The sequence below is a fragment of the Ochotona princeps genome, chromosome 2 (assembly GCF_030435755.1).
Source record: "Ochotona princeps isolate mOchPri1 chromosome 2, mOchPri1.hap1, whole genome shotgun sequence".
NCBI lineage: Eukaryota > Metazoa > Chordata > Mammalia > Lagomorpha > Ochotonidae > Ochotona > Ochotona princeps.
This window is the reverse complement of record NC_080833.1, coordinates 79,438,650-79,460,250: the sequence shown is the minus strand read 5'-3', so window position 1 is coordinate 79,460,250 and position 21,601 is coordinate 79,438,650. Positions and strand designations below refer to the sequence as shown.

Genomic DNA, 21,601 nt, shown 5'->3' with positions numbered 1-21,601 from the left:
GATTAGAACCAGCACTCATATGGGATCCTAGCACATGTGAGGTGAGGACGTTAGCCGCTGAGCTACCGTACCAGGCCCTGTCTCTCATTTGTAAATCTGCCTTTCCAATAAAAATAAATAAATCTTTAAAAAAGAAATTTTAAAAAATGGGTGTGCTAGTCTAGATGGTGAGCATGTCTGCTTTGAGGTCCTCAGTTGATATAAATGGAGACCCTAAAATAAGACAGAGGTGATTCTGGATTTGTTTTTCCAGGGAATTGAACCAAGAATATTTGACCCATCATCTAGGAGATAATAATAGCCCAGGCCTTCAGATATTTTAGCATAGCCCTCAAGTTACCCTTAAGTCTTTTTTTATTTTTTACAAGCTAACCATTCCCAGTTTTTTATATACTTTGGGAGACTTGAATTCTAATTTTCAGTCAAACCCCAGTTTTGTAAATCTGAACAAGTCATGAACATGTCACGTTTTCTCTTGTGAGATGTAAGTAGTCTCACTTGCTATTCATACTTTTCCCGGGAAAGTGTATGCATTTGTGACTGTGTGGGGTCTCCTGCTTCCCTAAGTCCCATTCCTAGTTCTGCGTCTGCCCGTGACAGCCAGCATGGTGTTTGTCTTCAGTGAGATGTGTGGATGTCAAGCACTCGGGGCTCCTCTTAGGGAACTTTGCCTCCAGAGTGACCTTCGACTTATATTTTGACAATGACTGGGATTGATTTTGAGCCAAAACCCATCTTGTGATGAGTCATTTATTTGGCTGCAAACCTCTGTGTACTTCGGGCTGGCACGTGATGCCATTTGTTTCCATGCAGCATTCTGAGACCTTGTTATTTAAGCCACTGCTTATGAGAGGGACACGTTGAAAGTCACTTATTCCTCAACCCCTGTTCCCAGAAGGCTCTCTGAACCTTGGGCATTTCCTCTATGTTTCGGCATAGTTTGTTTTTCCTTCCTAGGTTGTTGTGATTGTGAAATATTTTGTTGCCTCGGTAGTGTCTTTCATTAAAGATGGATTTTTTTAAAGGATGGAATTAGGATGAAGTTGATTTTGATTTTATGATATCACTATTCTATTTACTTCCTTTTTCTTTTTTCGTTTTTAAGATTTTTTTTATTATTGCAAATTCAGATATTCAGAGAGGAGGAGAGACAGAGAGGAAGATCTTCTGTCCAATGATTCACTCCCCAAGTGACCTCAGCGGCCTGAGCTGCGCCAGTCCGAAGCCAGGAGCCAGGAACTTCATCCAGGTCTCCATGTGGGTGCAGGATTCCCAGGCTTTGGGCCATGCTCAACTGCCCTCCTAGGCCAGAAGCAGGGAGCTGGATGGGAAGTGGGACTGCCGGGATTAGAACCAGCACCGACATGGGATCCTGGCAAGTGCAAGGCGAGAACTTTAGCTGCTAGGCCACCGCACCGAGCCCTTTGCTTGCTTATTTCTGTCCACTGGCTCACACTTCAAACACCTGTGATGGCCAGGGCTGGGCCAGGCTGAAGGCAGGATCCTGGAGCTCAATCTGGGTCCCCTGTTTAGGTGGTGTCTTGAGCCATCACTTGCCAAGATACACATTAGTGGAAAAGTGGAAATGGGAGAGGACCTGAGACTCAAATCTAGGCGACCCTGCTACAGAATGTGGGCTTCCCAAGCAGTGGGAAGTAAAGGCCTGCTTAGACATTCTTAGTGAATTACTCGTAGTTTCCATGAAGATGCTGTATTATTGGTCAAGGTTGCTTGCTTGGATCTTCTTGCTTTCTGAACTCTGGCCAGTGGGTCTTCAGAGCCTTCCATTGGAGTGTGCCATAGCAAGGGCTGTCTATGTTTTTCTTTCTCTGTAGATATTAACAGTGCACATTTATTAGTGTAATCTTGCTGCCAGATTCAGTGGTTGATATTGCACTTGCATTGTTCGGTTTAACCCACGTGCCACCCTCTGAGAGAGGGAGACCCATTATCAGAAGTCACTTGGGGAGCAGAGTGGCTTACAGGCTCCAGTCGTCCAGGTGGCGCTTCATGATTGTTCCCTGGCCCTGTAAACAATGTAAGTTCTGTTCGGGGCACGGCTGGTTCTCTTCCCTGGCCGGCCACATCCGATTTCCCACTGGATGCAGTGCATCTGTGATCTCTGCCGACTGCTCCAGAAAACATCCTCTAAGTTCAGTCCTTAGGAAGTTCCTCCCCTTGTTGCTTGGGGGCTTTGAGCAGAGTGAATGTTAACTCGTAGGCTACTGGAAATCTCTTTTCTGTTTCTAACAGTGAAAGGTGAAACCTCCTCCTCCCAGCTGAGGGTTAAGTGGCTCAGAAAGCACTTTGTCAAGATCCTGAGACTCAGGACCAAAGGAGGGGAGGGGCGGAGCAGGGGTGGCAGGAAGTCTGTGGTGGAGATCTCTAGCCATGTCTCCATCACGCCGTAGCACTAGACTTGGCGCAGGAGAGAGGCCCCGATTGTGGATGCTGGGGTGCTGCCCCCTTGGGAGCACAGAATTCCTCCTGCTGTTTGCAGAGAAAAATCAGTCTCCTTCTATGAAAAGTAAGTTTCAATCCTTGGGTGTTCCCTCAGAATAAAACAGAGATTTCAAAGCAGTAGCCACCTGATCCTGTCAGGGTAGGAGTGTGAGAAGAATCTGCCCAGAGGATGGTGGGATAAGAGGTAATGGCAGCTTAAGATCAAAGCGAGCCGTGAGTGCCCATCAGGAGGACTCCAATGTAATTAGTTTGGCATGCAGGATTAAGTTTCCGCTGCCTGCTTGAAGGGTGCTGTACCTTATGACTCCCAATCTACACAAATTAACATTACACGAGTCTTTTTAGTTTGCACACACAGAGAGCAAAATCTTCATGGGAAATTCCACTGAGATGCTCGTCCTGTTTCCTATTCATGATTTCTGAGCTTTTCTTGATAAGAGTTTGATCGGGTTTGAAAATGAAGAGCATGCAATCTCTTGCATTTGGGCTCTTGAGGGGTTTTTGATGGTATTTCTCCTGTCTGTACTAGGCTCTGATGGCCCTTGTAGCATCCTTCATCTGTGCAAGAAAACACAGCATCTTAATTTAACAGCAAATTGCAATTCAGTTTTTAATGGCGGTGGAGTGGGAATCTGTTCTACAGTGTGATAAATCAACCAGGTCTAATTATAAAGTGGGAAAACGGCATCAAACCCATCTGCAGGTTCCTTGCTCAAGATGAGAGCTTTTCTAGGATTTGGAAGAGAAAAATTTCTATCTCTTCAAGGCACTTAGACATTTGCATAAAATCAATTGAAGGGTTTCAACTTGCTGAAACCTGCTGAGGTTTTTACAGAATCGCTCAGCTACTGATCCTGGCCCCTATCTCAAAAGGGTCGAGAAACCCTCACTGAGCTCAGGTCAGGTGGCAGGTACTGAAGATTCAGCAGTAACACGGGTCATTCGTGACTGGCTATTCTCTGCCAACAGGCATGGCATGCTTCTGTCACTTCAGCATCTCCCAAAGATCTCCCGGGAAGATGGGTTGGGCCAGTGAGCACCTGGGTCCCTGGGTTTAACTGGAAACATGGTGTGCCCATGACTGTTAGACTCGTGTGAAAACCAGTGTCATGGTTGTATCTGCAGAACTGTGGAAACTGGGGTGGGTTATGTGTGTGAGTGAGGAAGCTGTCCAAGAAGGAGGCCATCAGAGACTTAATGGTAGAGTGTGAAGGCACAGGCCACAGGCTAGGGGCACTAGGGAGGCAAGCATATTCATTGGTCAGGAGACCCATCATAGTCAGGAGAAGCCATGGGGACAGGCTGCAGGCCTTCTGCTGCCCGCATGAATTAGAAGGCAATGCCCTCAGCCTGGTGCAACAGCTCAGTGGTTAAATCCTCACCTTATAAGTGCCAGGCTCCCATATGGTGGCAGTTAGTGTCCTAGATGTTCCACTTCCCATCCAGCTCCCTGCTTGTGGCCTGGGAAAACAGTAGAGGATGGCCCAAAGCCTTGGGACCCTGCACCCACATGGGAGACCCAAAAAATGCTCCCGACTCCTAGCTTCAGCTTGGCTTTGCTCCAGCTCTTGCAGTCACTTGGGGAGTGAACCAGCGGATGAAAGATCTGTCTGTCCAATAAAAAGAAATAAATCTTTAAAAAACAGAAACTAATGCAAATGCTTATATATATGTGTGTATTATTTATATTTATATTTATATTTATATTTATATTTATATTTATATTTATATTTATATTTATATTTATATTTATATTTATATTTATATTTATATTTATATTTATATTTATATTTATAAAACGGAAGAAGCAGCAGAAGAAGAGGCAATGCTCTTGCCACCAGACACCGTGTTACCATCTACCGGGCAGCTGCTGCAGTCAGTGCATATAACCCTGACGGCCCTGTCTGGGCAGCCGCCTCCCTGGAGGCAGTGCCACTGTGCTGCCCATGTCCAGACCACTGCCCAGCTATCAGTACCCACCAGGTGAGGTCAGGCCAAAAGGCCCAGGTTGCCTGTGCACCTGTGTATGCCCTTTGGGTTTTGTTTACCGAACAGGAGAGATCAAATTTAAATTTGTTCTTTTAAAATTAATCCTTTTTGTAAGTTTTGGCTTTCACCCCAGTTATTAGCATAAGAAACTATTAACATCCCAGTGGAAAAAGTAGAATTGGTGAATAAAATGTCATTTGAATTATAATGAAAATAATTTGTATGTAAGGCAAAAAGCCTTAGTGTCACAAAAAGGTGAAACAGGGCTAATATGCTAATCGCTTCAGGGTTGCAGTTGCCACAAATACCATTGTTGTTCTTTCTGTTCTTCAGATGAAAACATCTAAAGGCTTGTACTAAAGGTGACCGACTTTCAAATTGCTGCAGGCAAGGTCAAGAGTGGCAGAAATACTTGGAATTCACTCACTCTTGGGGCTCTTGATCGATTTATTAGGTTCTGAATTGTAAAAAAAAAAAAAACAAAAGCAAAAAACAAACAACAACAACAACAAAAAACACAGGATCTTTGGAAGTTCTTTATGGACTTTGGACTTTGTTTGTAAACCTGGCAACTGCTTGTACCTCAGCACAAGGCAGGTATTCAAAGGATCTGAGCTTCTAAATTCTCCAAAGAACTTCGTTTTGGGGTGGATTTTCTTGTGAGCTGATCCCAAATGCGGCAGCCAGCAGAATGGAGCTTGTAGATGCTTAGTTGTTACCCATAATGCCCTTGGAGGGGGAGCTCACTCTCTTCATACCTTTCCCTTCGCTTAGGGACAATGAAGATGCGCCCTGCAGGTCTTGCCTGTGGGGTTCGGTGGAGCTGCAGGGGTCTTTTGACCCATTTGGCCTGACATGGAGTGCCTGATGCAGCTCATGGCACACCTCCACAGGGCTTCCCACCCTGAGTCTGTGACCACGGGGGCCTTTGCTTAGAAATGAGACCAAGTGTGTGTACTCAATGACCCAGAATTCCAGGCCCACTCACAGTTGTGTTTTTGATCATACTTTCTGCAAGAGATTTCTGAAAACCTCTTTGACCTGTGGAGTTATTTGGTATGACCTGATAAGAGGGCTAGACTGTTGTTGACATCTGCCTTAATCTAATAAGCCCTTCCAAGGCTGAAGAAAGGGAGCTTTTGTGTGTGAGCCCTACTAGCATTCCGGGTGCTGTGCCCAACACTCCTGTCGCTGAGGACAGCTCAGTGACCCGCCCTTCCCTGCCCGCCTCCCTCCTTCCCGCCTCCCTCCCTCCCCCCTCCCCCTCCCCCCCGCCTCCCTCCCCTCCTCCCCTCCCTCCCCCCCTCTCCCTCCCTGCCCGCCTCCCTCCTCCCCGCCCCACCTCTCTCCTTCCACTGGTCTGTACTTGCACCCCCTTTTTTTTCATGCACACATTTCTTTCTTCCTTTTCTTTATTCCAAACTAATAGCCAGCCATAATCATAGAATGAATAAATAGTCAGAAAATCTCCAGTTTTACAATTTAGCAAAGAATTCACCCTACTACTGTGTGTGCTTGGTCCTGAAGGATCCGTAATCTGTCTGCCAGGAATGCTGTCTTGTGTAAAACGCCAAACCTCCTGGCTCTCTCCCAGCAGCTCTTTCACCAGTGAACTTGGGCCTTTGGGAGCCGCCTGGAGCTAACTACCTGCACTTGCTAATGCAGATTCAGTAGCCCTGACCCAAAATGCTCAGAGCCACTGGTGTTTGGGGATTATTTGCATATGCATGATAAAATACCTGGGCAACCTGATGTTCATTTATGTTTCCTGTACAACCATCCACCCAGCCCAAAGATAATTATATTCAAGAGCTTCAATATCCCAGAGTTTCTCCTGTGACCCATCCCATGAGTCAGATGCAGAACTCTGCTTGTGTCACATCAGCACTTGAATGTTCTGGAATGTTCAAGCATCATGGATTCAGGCTGGGGATGATGTTCTGCCTGTATTGAGACACCGGCATCGCAGGAAATTGTGTCTTCTCACAGATGGTCAGCTTTCTCCTGTGTGGATGGAACTGTTCCGTGCCACTTAAGCCATGAGGAGCTGTGGACTTTGAATTGTAATAAGCAACCTTGTACCTAATATAGAGGCTTTTTCTTGATTCCATTAAAATGAAATTCTCAAAGCCTGGTTTCTCTAAAACTTCCTGATGGATTTTGTACAACTTTAACAGTTTTTTAATTTTAGTGACTTGAAAGGCACAGAGATCTCTGCTCTGCTCCCCAGTTGTCTCTAGCAGCTGGCTTGGGCCAGCCTGCTGTGCTTAGTGTGTGCCCTCACAGAGGGTGTGCCCAGCAGGCCTGAACCTTCATTGCACCCCACCTTTAGTGGGGTCTGCACCCCCTTAGATAAAGTCAGGCTGTCTTGGTTTGGCTTTCATGGTCTCCACCTTTCTTGTCTGAATACCCTCAGTCACCAGCTTGGGATCCAGCCACTCTGTACGTGTGGCACCTCTGTGGGTGGGTTTCTGTGTCTGCCGACCCATACGGTGGCGGTGTGAAAGCAGGGTCGAAGGGACGGCTTACATCCAGGGGGCTGCGGTAGGTCCCTGCAATTGGGCCCCTTGGCAAGTTAACCTGGAGCAGATGAAGCTCTGGGCTTTCTCTTTAGGTGATCAGAAACCCTTCAGGACATATGTCATATTTCCTTAGCTCTCAGCAGCCTGCAGACCCAAATCCTGAACATTTTAATGCCCCAACTCTATAGATGGATAGACTTCCTGTGTCACCCTCACCATCTGCCCCATTGTACAGTCCTCTGGCAGTTTCCTCTGGGAGCCCACCAACTCCTGTTGGTGTGTGCACAGTCCTGAGGGAGTCTGGGTCTCTTGGGAGAGTCAGAGCTGGATCCTGGGCTGTGTGCGGGTTAAGTGTAGCATGAGGGCCATGGTGCTGTTCACCGGGACTATAAGGAATGTGTTCACATCTCAGGGACTTGGGAGGACCAGGCAGGATGGGGGCGTGGTCTGTACCCTGCTACCCCTAAGGCCAGTCCTGAGCCCTGGCGAAGGGGAAACTAGGTAGGAGAAGCCCCACTCATTTATGGGTGGGAGAGGCTTCAAAAGACCCTGGAATTCATGCTGGGCCAAGCCCAGGGCACCCTGAAACTTAAGTCCCTGAGCCTGAGGTGATTCAGTCAGCCTGGTGGGATTCTAAGTGGCAGATGTAGGGACTAGCAGGACAGAAAGGAATTATTAGGAGGTCTCTGCACAAGTGTAAGACCAGAGCAACAGTCGTATGAGTGGGGAGTCACATGGGGATTGTTAAAAGCTCAGGTCAGAAATTGGCTCCATCAGCAAGTCGACTTGGAGGGTTCCAGTTTGGGTGATGAAGGCAGAGGAGATAGGGGGACTAGGACAGGGGAGAGAAGCAGACTTTACAGAGAGGAATGTTCAGTCTGTTTTCACATGGACATTCGAGCTCTCACGTGGATTCTAGGAAATAGCCCAATGGGCCCCACCCATAAGGTCTGGAGACGGAGCTTTGGGCATCATCAGCACGTTTCAGGACTCTGAACTGGCCATGTGCCTCCAGTCCCAGACCCTTCGTGCCTGCCCTGCTCACCACAGCCACAATGGTGCACCTTCTCACACCTGTTGCCTTCTGGCAGAGCTGTTCAGTGACTCCTTGTCTGGAATGTGGAGGTTAAATCAGTCAGCCTCCCGTTCCATGCTCTCACTCTGTTTCTTCTTGCCTTCCTGCTTTGGTCATGAGTGACAGGGATGTAGCTCACACTTGCTTGGGTCACAGGGGCATCTGTCGCAGACAGTATCAGCAGGAGCCTGGGGACATGCCTACACCTGCCAGAACACCCTCCACCTCTTGCTTCTCTTGGTCTGCAGTTCTCATTCTCTCAGCTTTGCTTCTGACTCACCTGGCAGGAAACATGGACGTAAAACACCACCAGAGTCGGAGTACCTTTTTCCAGTGTGACCTTGGGATTAATGGCAATGGCAGTGGCTGGCAAGGGGGGCTGTGAACACTTGGGGTGAAGATGGAGCTCTTGGGAGTGGGATGCGGAGAGAGCATAGCTCTGAGTTATATGTGTGTGCGTGTGTGCACCTCACATATCTACTGTACCTTGCACCTGCTTCTCGCAGCCACAGCCTCCACACAGCCATGTCCAGCTGCTCCGTCTCAGCCCCAACAGGCTCCACACACCTTCCCCTACTTTCTCCCTAGGATTTATCCTCTGCAGTCATCCCTGACTTGCCAGCCCCTCCACTCTCCCACTGCCCTAAAGCTGGTCCCACAGCCTTCCTGGGGACACAGTGACTTTTGCCCATTCCAACACAGGAGGAAATCATAGGACAGGGAGGTGGTTCCACTCACAGGGGCTGCCTAGCTCGGGGGTCAGGATTGGGGTGCTGAGACCCCAGGGCAGGAGGCTCTGAACTGAGCTCTTTCCGAGGGTGGGGACCAAGGTCACCTTCCCTGGCTCCCATGCTACTGCCAGGTCATCATGTGGCACATTTGCCACTTCCCCTTTCTGTGCCACTTTCTGGGGCCCCTGGGACTAGGGTCTTTCCTGGTGAATTGTACCATAAAACATGCTGTGGGAATTGAGAAACTTTCCTTACAGTCAGGGATAAAAATCAGCATTAATCCTAATGCAGGTGCCATGCTATTTTGCCACTGCAGTGGAAGTGACAGCTGCCCTGGGGGTTCTGGCAGCACCTTGCTTCTCACCCCTGTCAGCCAGCAGGGTCCATTGTGCAGCCTGATTGGAAATGCAGCCTCTGCACCCAGAGTCCCCATCCCCCCACTCAGTTCCCCCAGGCTGCAAGGTTTTTCATTGCTTCAGGAGCTGGTGAGATGCAGGCTTCCCAGTTCCTCAGGCTGCCCAGCTCTGTAGGGCTGGCACCATGCCTCCCTGCAACGTTCTCTGACTGGGATGCATAGCCTGCCAAGAGTGGACTTGCCAGGGCCTGTGTGGCTGCAGAGCAGTTGCTCCCAGATCCACGGGACACCATGACTTTGCAGGCTGGCACCCGGCAAGCTGGGACCAGTCCTGGCTGTGTGAAAGGGCTTGGGTGGCCAGGAAGGCAGTGCATATCCTGCAAAGGACTGGAGAAGTGTGTAGGCACTCAAGACACCCCAGCCACTCTCCCTGAACTGCCACCCCCACCCTGTGACACTGGCCTGCAGTGTGTAATCTGCTTTTGCGGGGGGGACTGGATTGGTGCCATGCTGATGGGGGTGCCGTGATGCCAGTCACCAGGGCTGCATACCTGCGTGCTGAGTGCTTTACAGATACTAACCCATCGCACCCTCATTCCCTTGCCCCTGCGAGCTGGCTCCGTGGATGGAGGAGGCTGGTTTGCCATACTCTGAAACACCAAGTGTGACATCTGTTGACATCAAAGTTATTAAAATGCTAGCAATGAGAAGAAAGTTTGACTGGATTCAGATAGATTATAGTAATGTTGCAGGAATTTTTTCTTTTTCTTTCTTTTTGTTTTTTTTACATTTTTTCTAATTTTCAGGGTCACATCTGTCCTGGTATTCAGTTTTTCTATGGCTCAGATTCCAATGCTTCTAATGGGACTAAGATGAAATTTTAGAAGTTGAACTGTGTGAGTGGGTGATTTTGACTGAGCAGTTACTACCCCTCCCCCATCTCCTTCCCCTCCTTTTCTTACTGGCTATTTTTTTTTTAAGGTTTATTTTATTTTACTTGAAATGCAGAGAGTTACAGAGGGAGAGAAATATCCCATCCACTGGTTTATTCCTCAAATAAAGGAATGGCCAAGGGTGGGCCAGACCAAAGTCGGGGACCAAGAGCACCATCTGGGTCTCCATGTGGGTGACAGGCCATCTTCAGCTGCTTTCCCAGGCACATTAGCAGGGAGCTGGATCAGAAATGGAACAGCTGGGGGCCTGGCGTGATAGCATAGTGGTTAAAGTCCTCACCTTGCACACGCCAGGATCCCATATGGGCGACGGTTCTAATCTCGGTGGCCCAGCTTCCCATCCAGCTCCCTGCCTATAGCCTGGGAAAGCAGTCGAGGACGAGCCAAGGCCTTGGGATTCTGCACCTGTGTGGGAGACCCAGAAGAGCTCCTGGCTCCTGGCTCCTGGCTCCTGGCTCCTGGCTTCGGATCGGCTCAGATCCAGCCGTTGCAGTCACTTGGGGAGTGAACCATCGGACAGAAGATCTTCCTCTCTGTCTCTCCTCCTCTCTGTGTATCCACCTTTCCAATAAAAATAAATAAATCTTTTTTAAAAAAGAATTGGAACAGCTGGGATTTGAACTCTGATATAGGATGCCAGGAACTCAGGCAGCAGCTTAACACACTGTACCACAGTGCCAGCCCCAAGATATCATCATTAACTCTTTAAATGAAGGGCATGGCATCTCTTTCTGCTGCCCATCTCATGCAGGCATATATTATCTGGAGATAAATATCTGTGGGTCTGTTTCAGGCCAGCTTTGAAAAAAGCCGTGTCCTGCCTGTGTTTTGTCTTCTGCTGCTTGTAAGCTGATTTGGTTTCTGGAATGAAGTGGCTTAGAGCCGGGGGCAGAATTCTACCCTTGAGCCAAAGTTGAGCGGCTTCTCTTCCTCTGGAGGTGGAGCCCACAGCTGCCGCGGGGGGCGGGGGGCAGAGCTCAGGGTGTCAGTGGCTGCATTGAGTCCACAGGAACGCATACCTGCCCTGGCTGTCACATCCTTCCCCTCCAGTTGGGAAGCTAGGAAAAGGTGCACTCAGACCTGCCTTCTAGAAATGAGGCTGCCATCAGGGACAAATGCAGAACCTGACCTTGGGTGGAGGCGTGTTCCTGTAGTGTGGCCTCTGTCAATGCCGATAGCATTTGTGTGTGACTTAGCTGTTGCTGAACTTGCTCATGGTCTCTTGGACTGGTGGTTGGTGAACATGCAGTTCCAGGGGTGAGTGGGTGCTGCATTCAGAGTCGGTATAAACCTCCTCAGAGAGTACAGCAGCACCCTTTGTTCTGGGTGTCACCAGCGCCTGCTGACCCTGGCCTACAATGGGATTGAGGCCCGCTGGTCCAGGCACTCCAAGACCGGAAGACATCTCTAGACACAGACGTGAGGCAGGTTTCTAGGAAGAGATCTGGGATCTGAGTGGACTGCTCGTTCCTCTTGTCCTTCCCAGGAGTGGACTTGCGGGGAGGCTGGGGCTGGCCGCTTTCTGCCGTTTTCTCTTGTGCTTAGTTCTGGGCCACTACATGTCATGACGGTGCACATGAATATCTTACGTTGCTGGAATTGGCTCTGCAGCCCGGGCCTGAAAACTTGGCTGGGCCATGGGCAAAACGGTTGTATCTCATAGAAGAATGCGCTGTCCTCTCACACGGCAGCAGAAAGGGCTGCCCCACCCAAGAGTTGACAGGCTGCTCGAGCCCGGGTAGGGTGTGTGTGTGTTGGCGGGGAGGTAAGGGAGCCCGTGGCATTCTGTCCAATGTCACAGATATTATTGTGGTGACCAGTCCTAGGGAGCAGGAAGCTCATTTCTGATCCCTGAGGCACACAGCCATCCATCACAGTGCTCTCAGAGATATAAATGGATACAGTTTGCCGAAAACTTCCTGTGTGGTCACCCCCCACTCCCATCAAAGCACTTATCTATAGCATGGTCAGCAGGATTAGGGCCTCATAAAACACAGGCCATGGGGAGAAACAATAAAAATTGCACCATCACACACATATGTCTAAAATGGTTCACTGAAGGTTCTAGAAGTCACCCACTCCTCTAACAATTCCCTTCCTGCTAATAGCTGCCCTTAGATCATGGCCCTGTGTGGACTGTGACTGCCTCAGCCGGGGCTTGCTCACTGTCGCTCTCCTCTTCCTTCATGTCCTCCCTCTGCCCCCTTTCTTTGTAAAGTACAGGGCCGTTAGTTGTACAACTTTCTGACTGTGCACACGTCACGCAGGAGCTTAAGGGCATGTTTTCTGATGGTCCTGTAGCACAAGTTACTTGGGAACGTAAAAATATTTTTTTTAATTGAGAGAAGAAGTGAGTGATCCTGTGCACAGTCCAGTCAATGCCCTGTCAATTCTCTCTCCAAATGTTTGCGACGACAAGGGCTGGCCAGGGCCAGAGCCAAGAACTTAAGCCAGGTCTCCTACATGGATGGAAAACTGCAAGAATTCTGAGGATCTGGAGTCTGGCACAGTGGCTCAGTGGCTATATCCTTGCTTTGCATCCGCTGGGATCCCATATGGGTACCAGTTCATGTCCTGGCTGCTCCAGCTCCCTGCTTGTGGCCTGGGAAAGCAGTGGAGGACGGCCCAAAGCTTTGGGACCCTGCACCCGTGTGGGAGACCTGGAAGAGGTTCCTGGTCCTGGCATCGGATCGGCGCGTACCGGCCCGTTGCGGCTCACTTGGGGAGTGAAACATCGGATGGAAGATCTTCCTCTCTGTCTCTCCTCCTCTCTGTATGTCCGGCTTTCCAATAATAATAAAATCTTTAAAAAAAAAAAAAGATCTATTGTATTTTTATTGGAAAGGCAGATTTACAGAGAGGAGAGACAGAAAGATCTTCCATCCCCTGACATATGGCCCAAGTGGCCGCAATGATAGAATTGAGCCAATCCAGAGCCTGGAACCTCTTCAGGTCTCCCATGTGGGTGCAGGGTCCCCAGACTTTGGGCTGTCCTTGACTGCTTTCCCAGGCCACAGGCAGATAGCTGGATGGGAACTAGAGCAGCCAGGACACAGACCCACACCCATATGGGGTCCTAGCAGATGTAAGGCAAGGATTTAACCACTAGGCTATCGTGTAGGGCCTCCCTAAACTTTTTAAAGTTCCCCTCACCCCCAGCTGCTGCCACCATCTGTGTGAATTTGAAAAATGTGCATCTCCAAAATAAGTTTACCTTTTGCATTGTATTTTCCATGGGCTTTCTGAAGTGCCCTGCCGGAAGCCCTTGGGCCAGCCACGCAGGGCCCATTTGGTGGCTTGATTCTCAGTCTCTCTTGGGCCTTCTGGTCTACCTTCACCATGGCTTTCTGTAGGATGGAGCTGAGGCCGCAGCCTCTACAGCACACCTCCAAAGCCTAAACAGCATTGCAGTTGCATTTGCCTTGGTTGGGAAATAACCTGTGTGGCCACCGTGTCTCTGTAAAAGGCAGAGATGGAAGGAATGCGAGCAGCCCAGCTGGAAAGGGACTGCCAGTAATCTAAGAAGGGGGCCTCTCCTGGTCCATTCAAAGCCATTGATGGTCTGTGTGAGCAGGGGTATTGCAGCATGGCCAGCCAGCCCCCAGGCCTGCTTTAGACAAACTGTGAGGAGGAAGACAACTTAATGATGAAATTGGGATCCCACCTTGAAGCTGGCCCCAGTGACTGTCCTCCACGGTGCCCTCCAAGGCCAGCCCGTGCAGGCCAGTTGGAGGTCAGATTCAGCCACCGAGGCCCCAGTGTGCTGTATTTGCTTCACTGAGAAGGAGCGAGGACTTTTTCCTTGCCGAGGTGCCAAGTGGTGTAAGGAGGAATAACTCTGGGACTCCTGCAGGCGCTCAGACAGCAGGATGGGGAGAGCTGGGCAAGAGTCCAGGTGGAGGCCCCTTGGTGAAGGGGATGTGATCCTGGAACTCCATCTGGAGCCAGCACCCCTGGGTCATGGCTGCCATGCAGTGCGCCCAGCCAGCCAGCCAGCCAGCCAGCCAGCCAGCCAGCCATTGCCCAGCTGTCTGAGGTGAAGGACCGATTCATTGGGATCTGAGTTTCTATTTCCAATCTGTCATGCAAAGGAAATTATTAGAAAACAAACATTTTTTAAAAACCGATATAAGGTGTAAGTTTTATTCCTAGACTCAAGAGACATCAGATGACTCTAAAAGTTTCTCAAGACTAACTCAGTTCCTGTACTTGAACTTACACTGGCAGAGAGTTTACAGCCTTTGTCTGCAGCCCAAGTGGTGTACTTTTGGCCTCCTATCCCAGAGGTCCAGGTTCTAAGGCCGGTCAGAAAACCCAGCCTTCCCAGCTCTGTGAGAACGAATCTCAAGGGGAAGGAAGAAGCCCCCCAGGAAGAAAGCAGCCTGGCTTTGCTGTGCGTTCGTCCCACCTCTCTTTCCCTCTCTAGCTCGCTTTTCCCTGAGTTGACTTTCTTATCAAGAATCACCATGTGCAAGTGAAAACTTTATTACCCCTTTGAGCCAAGAAGGGAAAGGTCGCTGCTAATTGTAATCATTATCCAGACTCCCCTACCTGAACACGGCTCTGGGCATGCACCAGGCTGATTAGCACGATGATATGTCAGCCAGGCGGGCGGCCGGCTGCAGCAGGCATGTCTGGCCTGGCCTGGCTTGGCCCCAGGTGACCGAAATCTCTGTTGACTCTGTGTTGCAGTTCTCCAAGGACAGGCACATCATGGACAGGACCCCCGAGAGGCTGAAGAAGGAGCTGGAGGAGGAGCTGCTGCTGAGCAGCGAGGACCTGCGCAGCCATGCCTGGTACCACGGCCGCATCCCCCGACAGGTACCTTGCTCTCTGCCCTTCCAGGATGCACCTGCTGTATGCAGGGCAGACAGATTGATGGTCCTTCCTGAGGTCCACGTGGAGGGCCTCAAACAGGTTCTTTAAAGTGGCTTAACTGACCTGGTCTCTAAAGTTGGAGACCTTGGGTCAGGAACCCAACATTTCTGCATGCCCAGTAAGTGCAGGAAGAAAAAGTGAATGCCCTGTGGCCAGCAGGAGGCAGCAGCCGCAGGGGTCACACACCTGAAGCAGCAACCCTTTCCTGCCGTGGTTCAGATAACAATTCATGGCAGCTGCCTGTAGCAGCCTGCCTCCTCCTGGCAGCAGCGCTGCATTCCAGGGCAAGTGCAGGACCACCGCCCAGCAGGGCCACCTCTTCCCTGGTGGAGCTGTCAGTCACTGGCTCTCTCATCCCTTCCCTGTGACCTGGAGAAGAGGCGTAATCCCTGCAACCTCTGGCTCCTGATGGAGGGTAGGCTCGGTGGGACTGTCATGTGGATGCTTGTCATATATATATATATATGTATTATACATTTCCATGAATTCAAACATATACATATACATATATATGCATATATGTGTGTGTGTATTTTACTCAATACTATAAAACGGAGTTGTACCATTCCTCACACGTTTCTGTGGTAGACTTTGGTCAGTCAGTTGTTAACCCAGAAGAGCACCCAGGGAAGCAGGTGGCTGGGAAGGGGGAAGGCCATGCTATTGTAATTGTGATCATTGGTTTTTAAGTACAGCTGATTCCTCAGCACAACCAAAACCCAACTCTAACTCTGTCCGAGTTTAACATGGCCCGTAGGAAACTAGAGAGCAGAGAGAAAATGACACTCTCTCCTGGGAATCGCCATGTAGAACATTTTGATATTTATCCTTTCAGACTCTTTTATATATAAGTACAAATACAAATATAAATATAAATATATAAATTTACATATAATTTTTTTATCTGAAGAGCAGAATTACAGGGAAGGAGAACTAAAGAGGGAAAGATCTTCCATGTGCTGGTTCACTCCCCAAATGGCCACAATGGCTGGAGCTGAGTAAATCCAAAGCTAGGAGCTAAAAACTTCTTCCAGGTCTTCCACATAGGAGTAGGGTCCCAAGGACTTAAGCCATTCTCCACTAGCTTTCTGAAGCCATAGCAGGGAGCTAGATTGGAAGTGGAGCAGCTGGGACATGAATTGACACCCATATGGAATACTGGGCTTGCGGGTGGAGAATTAGCTGGCTATGCCACCATGTTGGTTCCCCTGTTAGGCTTTCTAAAGCAAGTAGATCAGGCTGCCACTGTGTGTTCTGTGACTTGCCTCCTACACTTAGTGACACATGCTGGGCATATTCTGCTGGGAGGCATTCTTTTTACGCCAATCCACAGTGTGCTCCTGTCCATTGTACACATACACCACAATTTACTGGCCACTTAGAGGACTTCTCACACTCTGACCAACTGCCTGTTGGGTAACTACTAGGTTCATCTCTATAATTACTTCCATTGGCTCACTTCCAAGAAATGGAGTTTCTGTGCAAAAACATTTGTAAAGCAAAGATGCAGTCTTAAGGGAAGCGTATCAGTGATCCAATGATAGAATGTCCTGGGAAAATTGTCAAGTTTATCATTCTGATTGTCACTACTGTCCTTCTCCTCGCTGTGCCATAAAAATTTGCCTTGAGTACAAATTTTCAGCAGCACATCATACCAGACTTGATAAGTGAACTCTGTGACAGTAGCAGTAATGGTTGTGGCTAACACTTTATCCCTTTAAGTCTTTATAGCCGCTCTGTGGGTAGCATTATCCCCCCACTCGCTAGACGATGTGAGCCAGCTGCAGAGAGATCCTGTTGCTTGCCCAGCGTCATATAGCTGTGCCGGAATGTAGACCACTGTGGCCTGGCCACAGGAAGGACCAGGCTGCCCCAGTATAAACTCTCCTTGTGCTCTCTCTCTCACCACCATCTCAGTTATCGATTATTTAAAGTTATGTATTTATTTGAAAGGCAGAGTGGCACAGAAGGAGAGACTGCCAGTTCATCCCCTTAGAGAGCCACAATGGCCAAGGCTGAGCCAGGCTGAAGGCAGGAGCCTGGAGTTCCATCCTAGCCTTCAACATGGGTGAAGGCCCTTGGGCCAGCCCACCCCTACCCACCCCCCAGCGCTTTCCCAGGCACATTAGTGGGAGCTGGATCAGAAGTGGAGCAACTGGGACTCAAACCAGCGCTCATGGGTGATACCGGTCTCTTAGGCGAAAGCTTCATCCGCTGGGTGATAAGACCAGCCCCAGTTAGTGATGTTGTGAACATCCACCATGTTCCAGGCACTGCACCAGGGCTCTGCATAGATTATGGATGCAGATCTTTAATCTTCACAACTGCGGGAGCTGAGGGAGCCCAGGCCTTGTCCCAGGCCTTCAAGCCAACAGCTGGTGGGACCAGAAAACACACACACACATACACACACCCCTATGTCTCTGGTTGCACAGTTCTGCTGGTGGACTCCTTCCCCTTGGCCAGGCATGGAAAGGCTTCTGAGGATGAATTCTAGACACCAGCCAAGAAACCCTTCCTCTCCTTACTCCACTGGCTGTGGAGAACTAGCCTTGCCAAGCCCACACCTCACCACACCTCATTCTCTGCCGTGTTCACATGTGTGTGGACATCATCGAATCCTGACACCTCTCTCTGGTTTCTTCCCTCCCAGGAACTTCCTGTTCCCCTTTCGCATCTACTTTTCCCTTCACTTGACAGCAGGTGACATTCTAATCCTGTTACCTGTTGATTGCCCGAGGGCAGGACTCTGGCCCACTTCCTTCCCTGCCACCCTCCCTGTGCCTACTGCAGCGTTTGGCACATGGAGAAGTCAGTGGCTCACTCTTGAGCAAATGATCCCATCTCCTATGAACCTGACATTTAAAAATCTGAACAAGGTGGGGAGGTTGGTGCAGTGGCTCAGCAAGCTAATCCCCTGCCTGCCAGCTCTGGCATCCCCTATGGGCACTGGTTTGAGTCCTAGCTGCTCCACTTTCAGATTCAGCTCCCTGCTTATGGACTGGAAAAGCAGCAGAGGATGGCTCAGGTTCTGGGGACCCTGCACCCACGTGAGAGACCCGAAAGAAGCTCCTGGCTCCTGACTTTGGAGCTCAGCTCCAGCTGTTTGGGGAGTGAATCAGCAAGTGGAAGAGCTTTCCTTCTCTGCCTCTCCTTCACTCTGTAAATCTACCTTTCAAGAAAATACAAATCTTAAAAAAAAAATTTCAGGTACCTACATGCTGTTTCATGATGCCTTGGTTCCAGTCCTGTCTGGGCTGCTTCCAGTGCCAGCTTCCTGTACCCAGGGAGGCAATAAGCAAGTCCCTGTCACCTCCACACAGGTCACCTGCATTGAGTCCCTTTGGTGAATAAACTGGCAGATGTCTTTCTCTGTCTTTCAATAAGTGGGAATTTTCTAGCAAAAGAAATCCCAAAGTAGAGGAGAGGTGATAGTGTGGTTTTCTGCTGGTCCGGAGAAGCGAGTGGCAATAAACTGTGAGAAGGGACATGAGTGCGTGCTTTTTCTCACCCCTTACTCTGTGTCTTGCCCTACAGGTGTCTGAACACCTGGTGCAGCGAGATGGTGACTTCCTGGTCCGGGACTCTCTCTCCAGCCCTGGAAACTTCGTCCTGACCTGTCAGTGGAAGAACCTGGCACAGCACTTCAAAATCACCCGCACGGTGCTGCGGCTCAGTGAGGCCTACAGCCGCGTGCAGTACCAGTTCGAAACTGAGAGCTTCGACTCCATCCCTGGCCTGGTGCGCTGCTACGTGGGCAACCGCCGGCCCATCTCCCAGCAGAGTGGCGCCGTCATCTTCCAGCCCATCAACAGGACAGTGCCGCTGCGGTGTCTAGAGGAGCGCTATGGCACCTCCCCCAGCTGGGCCCAGGATGGCAGCCTCGCCACTACCTCCGAAGGAAGGACAGAGGTGGCCAGGCGGCTGAGCCTCACCGTGGGCAGTGGCCAGGCCCGAGAACAGAGCTTATCCAGGGGAAACCTGCTCAGGTGGGTTCTGGCAGGTGGTCCATCAGGGGCTGCCTCGCTTCAGTGAGGCAAAGGAAGAGCTTGCCTTAGCCATGGGAGACACGGAGAGCTGTCCGGAGGCGGTGTGTGATGTTGTCTCCATTGAGTTGTGTGAACTGTAAGCGAGGCAGGAGTGGAGGGAGTCAGAGTCCCGGCTGAGAAGGGGAACCCTTGTGTAGGCTGTGGGCCTGGGGCTGCCCCGCAGGCACAGCCATGGGGAGGGTGGGCTGGGTGAGGGACAGGATGGCTGAGCGTGGAGACAGGTATAGGGCAGGCTGGTGCCAAGGCAGGGTCTGGTGGGGGAGACAGGCAGCTTATGGAGGTGAGCCTGGCCAGACCCTTGAGCCTTAATTTTAGGTTGGGGGCTTTTTTCCTTTTCTAAGATTTATTTACTTATTTGAAAAGCAGAGCTACAGAGAGAGAAGGAGAGAGAGAGAAAGAGACCCTCCATCCATTTCCTGGTTCACTTCCCAGATGACTGCCATGGTCAAGGCTAAGCCAGGTTGAAATGTGAAGCCTGGTGCTTCTTCCCAGTCTCCCATGTGGGTTCAGGGTCCCAGGTGCATTAGTAGGGAGCAGGATCAGAAGTGGAGCAGCCAGGACTTGAACTGGTGCCCCTATGGGATGCTGGCATTGCAGGCCTTAGCTTAATGTGCTACACAACAGAAGTGGCCCCAGCAAAAGGGACTACAAAGATTCTCAGGGAGACCCAGAGAGTGTCTCAAGAACAGAACTGGAGTGTGAGATGCAAGGGGGAAGAGGAGAGAGGAACAGGGGGACCCACTGGTGAGTCACGGAGGTCCCCAGTTGAGGGAGTGAAGAGGGAGGGAGGGAGCAACAGGTGTGGGAGCCAGGCCCCCTGTTCTTTGTGGGTGGAGGTTGGAAAAGGGTGCCTTGGAACGCACGGGAGTGACCAGGAGGAGTGGGTTTGGGAGGAAATCTGAACTGGGCCCGTGGCCTTGCCTGGTCCCCACTGTCCTGCATCCTTTCAGGACTGCTCCAAGAGGGGACATAGAGCACGGATTCCCGCTAGGGCTCAGTCCCTATGGAAACAGAGGCCGACTTGATGAGAACAATTGTGCAGCTGTGATAAGGGAGAGAGCGTGGGAGGAGTGTCTGAACCTGGCATACCACAATAAGAAGAGCTCAGAGAACTGGGTCGGAAACCAGACCCTCTAAACCCTGTTGTATTGGTAAAAACCTGACAGCAGAGCTAAGAGCTTCTGCAGGGATTTTCCAGCTGAGCCCAGGAAAGAGGAGAGAGGAGACTGGTGTAGGATGTGGACCCCTCCCAGGAGCCCCTCCCAGGCTCCCCACTTGCTAAGCTGCTACACATGTCATTGCACTGTGGGTGGTCTTTCTAGACTGCAGGAAATGTTGCCAACTGTCATTTTTACACTGCAGAGCCCCAGAAGCAAAGCCCAGGGCTCTGCGAGTGGCACCTTTTACAACTGGGAACCACCCAGGGCCTCCTGCACTTGATAACATTTGGCAGTGGCCTGGGGCTCCAATGCTTCCTGCACATCAGCCAGCTGTACCAGCCACAGGCAAGCCCTTGAGTGCGGCGCAGGTGCGCAGTGAGGGCTAGGTATGTGTTAGTAGTCCTAGTGAGGATGAGCAGGTAGAGAGCTTGGGGCAGGTGCAGGGAGGAAGGCAAGACCCTCCCTTTATAGTGAGATTGTGGCACCTGAGCTCACCGTCCGTCTTCCTGATTCCTCAGGGAATTCCTCAGCAGGTGGGGCAGGGTGTCCATGTCCACGCAGCACAGGTGCCAGAGCAGCAGGCAGAAGCAGGAAAGAACCACGAGGAGTGGCTGCGAGGGCTCTCAGTGATTCTGGGTTAAAAACTAGTTTTTCCAGAGATCAGAAAGGAGAGGAAGGCGGGGAGTCTGCACACCAGGCCACTCTCGGAGCCCCTCTTCTGATTGCCCTGTGGAATGCGGAGGCTGCTGCTTGTCACCACTTGGAGCTCAGGAATGTGGGGGCGGGGCAAGCTTGTAAGATGGCCCTGATGGCCTGCCGCCCTGCCACCCTGCCCTGCCTCACGTCAGCTGTGGCCCAGTGCCACCTGCCCTGACGTCAAGCCCACTGGTTGGCTGGCTGGTGGCCTCCTCAGCAAAGGTGTATGTGTGTGTGCGCGCACGCTCGGCAGGTTACGTTCCAGGCCAGTGCTGCGGTCACAGCTTCACTGTTACTTCTCTGGCCATTTCCTTTTCCCTCCTGGAATTTGCCCTCTGTCTCTCTCCTTATCTCTGAAGGTTTGCCAGACTTCTGTCTGCTTGGAGTTTGGGGTTTTCTGGTGTGTGTGTGTGTGTGTGTGTGTGTGTGTGTGTGTTTCTCTCAGGTGCTTGCAAAGGTAGGAAAGAACAGGAGAGGTTTTGTGCTTGTGGGAGGGTCCGTTCAAGTTCAACTGGGCAGGGGTTGGGCCTGCCTTCCAAAGACAGATTCTGTTGCTGTCTGCATGCTCGCTAGAGAAGTTCCCTCTTCCACTTGGAAAGGGTCGAGGGACTCCTGGCAGACCTCGGGTGGCTGCCATCCACCTTCCCCTACCTCATGCCGTTGCTCACCGTGCCTTGCAGGGCAAGGCTGGCAGTGGGCAGCCCATGGGGCCAGGTGGACGGTGGGGTAT

At 50.7% G+C, this 21,601-nt stretch overlaps 1 protein-coding gene across 5 annotated transcripts in view; it reads left to right on the top strand.

Annotated features, from left to right (window-relative positions):
- Positions 1–21,601, top strand: part of BCAR3 (BCAR3 adaptor protein, NSP family member) — a 179,123-nt gene that overhangs the window by 142,293 nt on the left and 15,229 nt on the right. For 3 of the 5 annotated variants that reach the window (XM_058659260.1, XM_058659259.1, XM_004582041.3), the window contains 2 exons: positions 14,781–14,909; positions 18,504–18,955. In XM_058659260.1, coding sequence (XP_058515243.1) covers positions 14,781–14,909; positions 18,504–18,955 — 581 coding nt within the window. Of the gene's footprint in view, positions 1–14,780; positions 14,910–18,503; positions 18,956–21,121; positions 21,231–21,301; positions 21,329–21,601 lie in introns of those variants that run through there. The other 2 variants (XM_058659265.1, XM_058659271.1) reach the window with 2 other exon arrangements.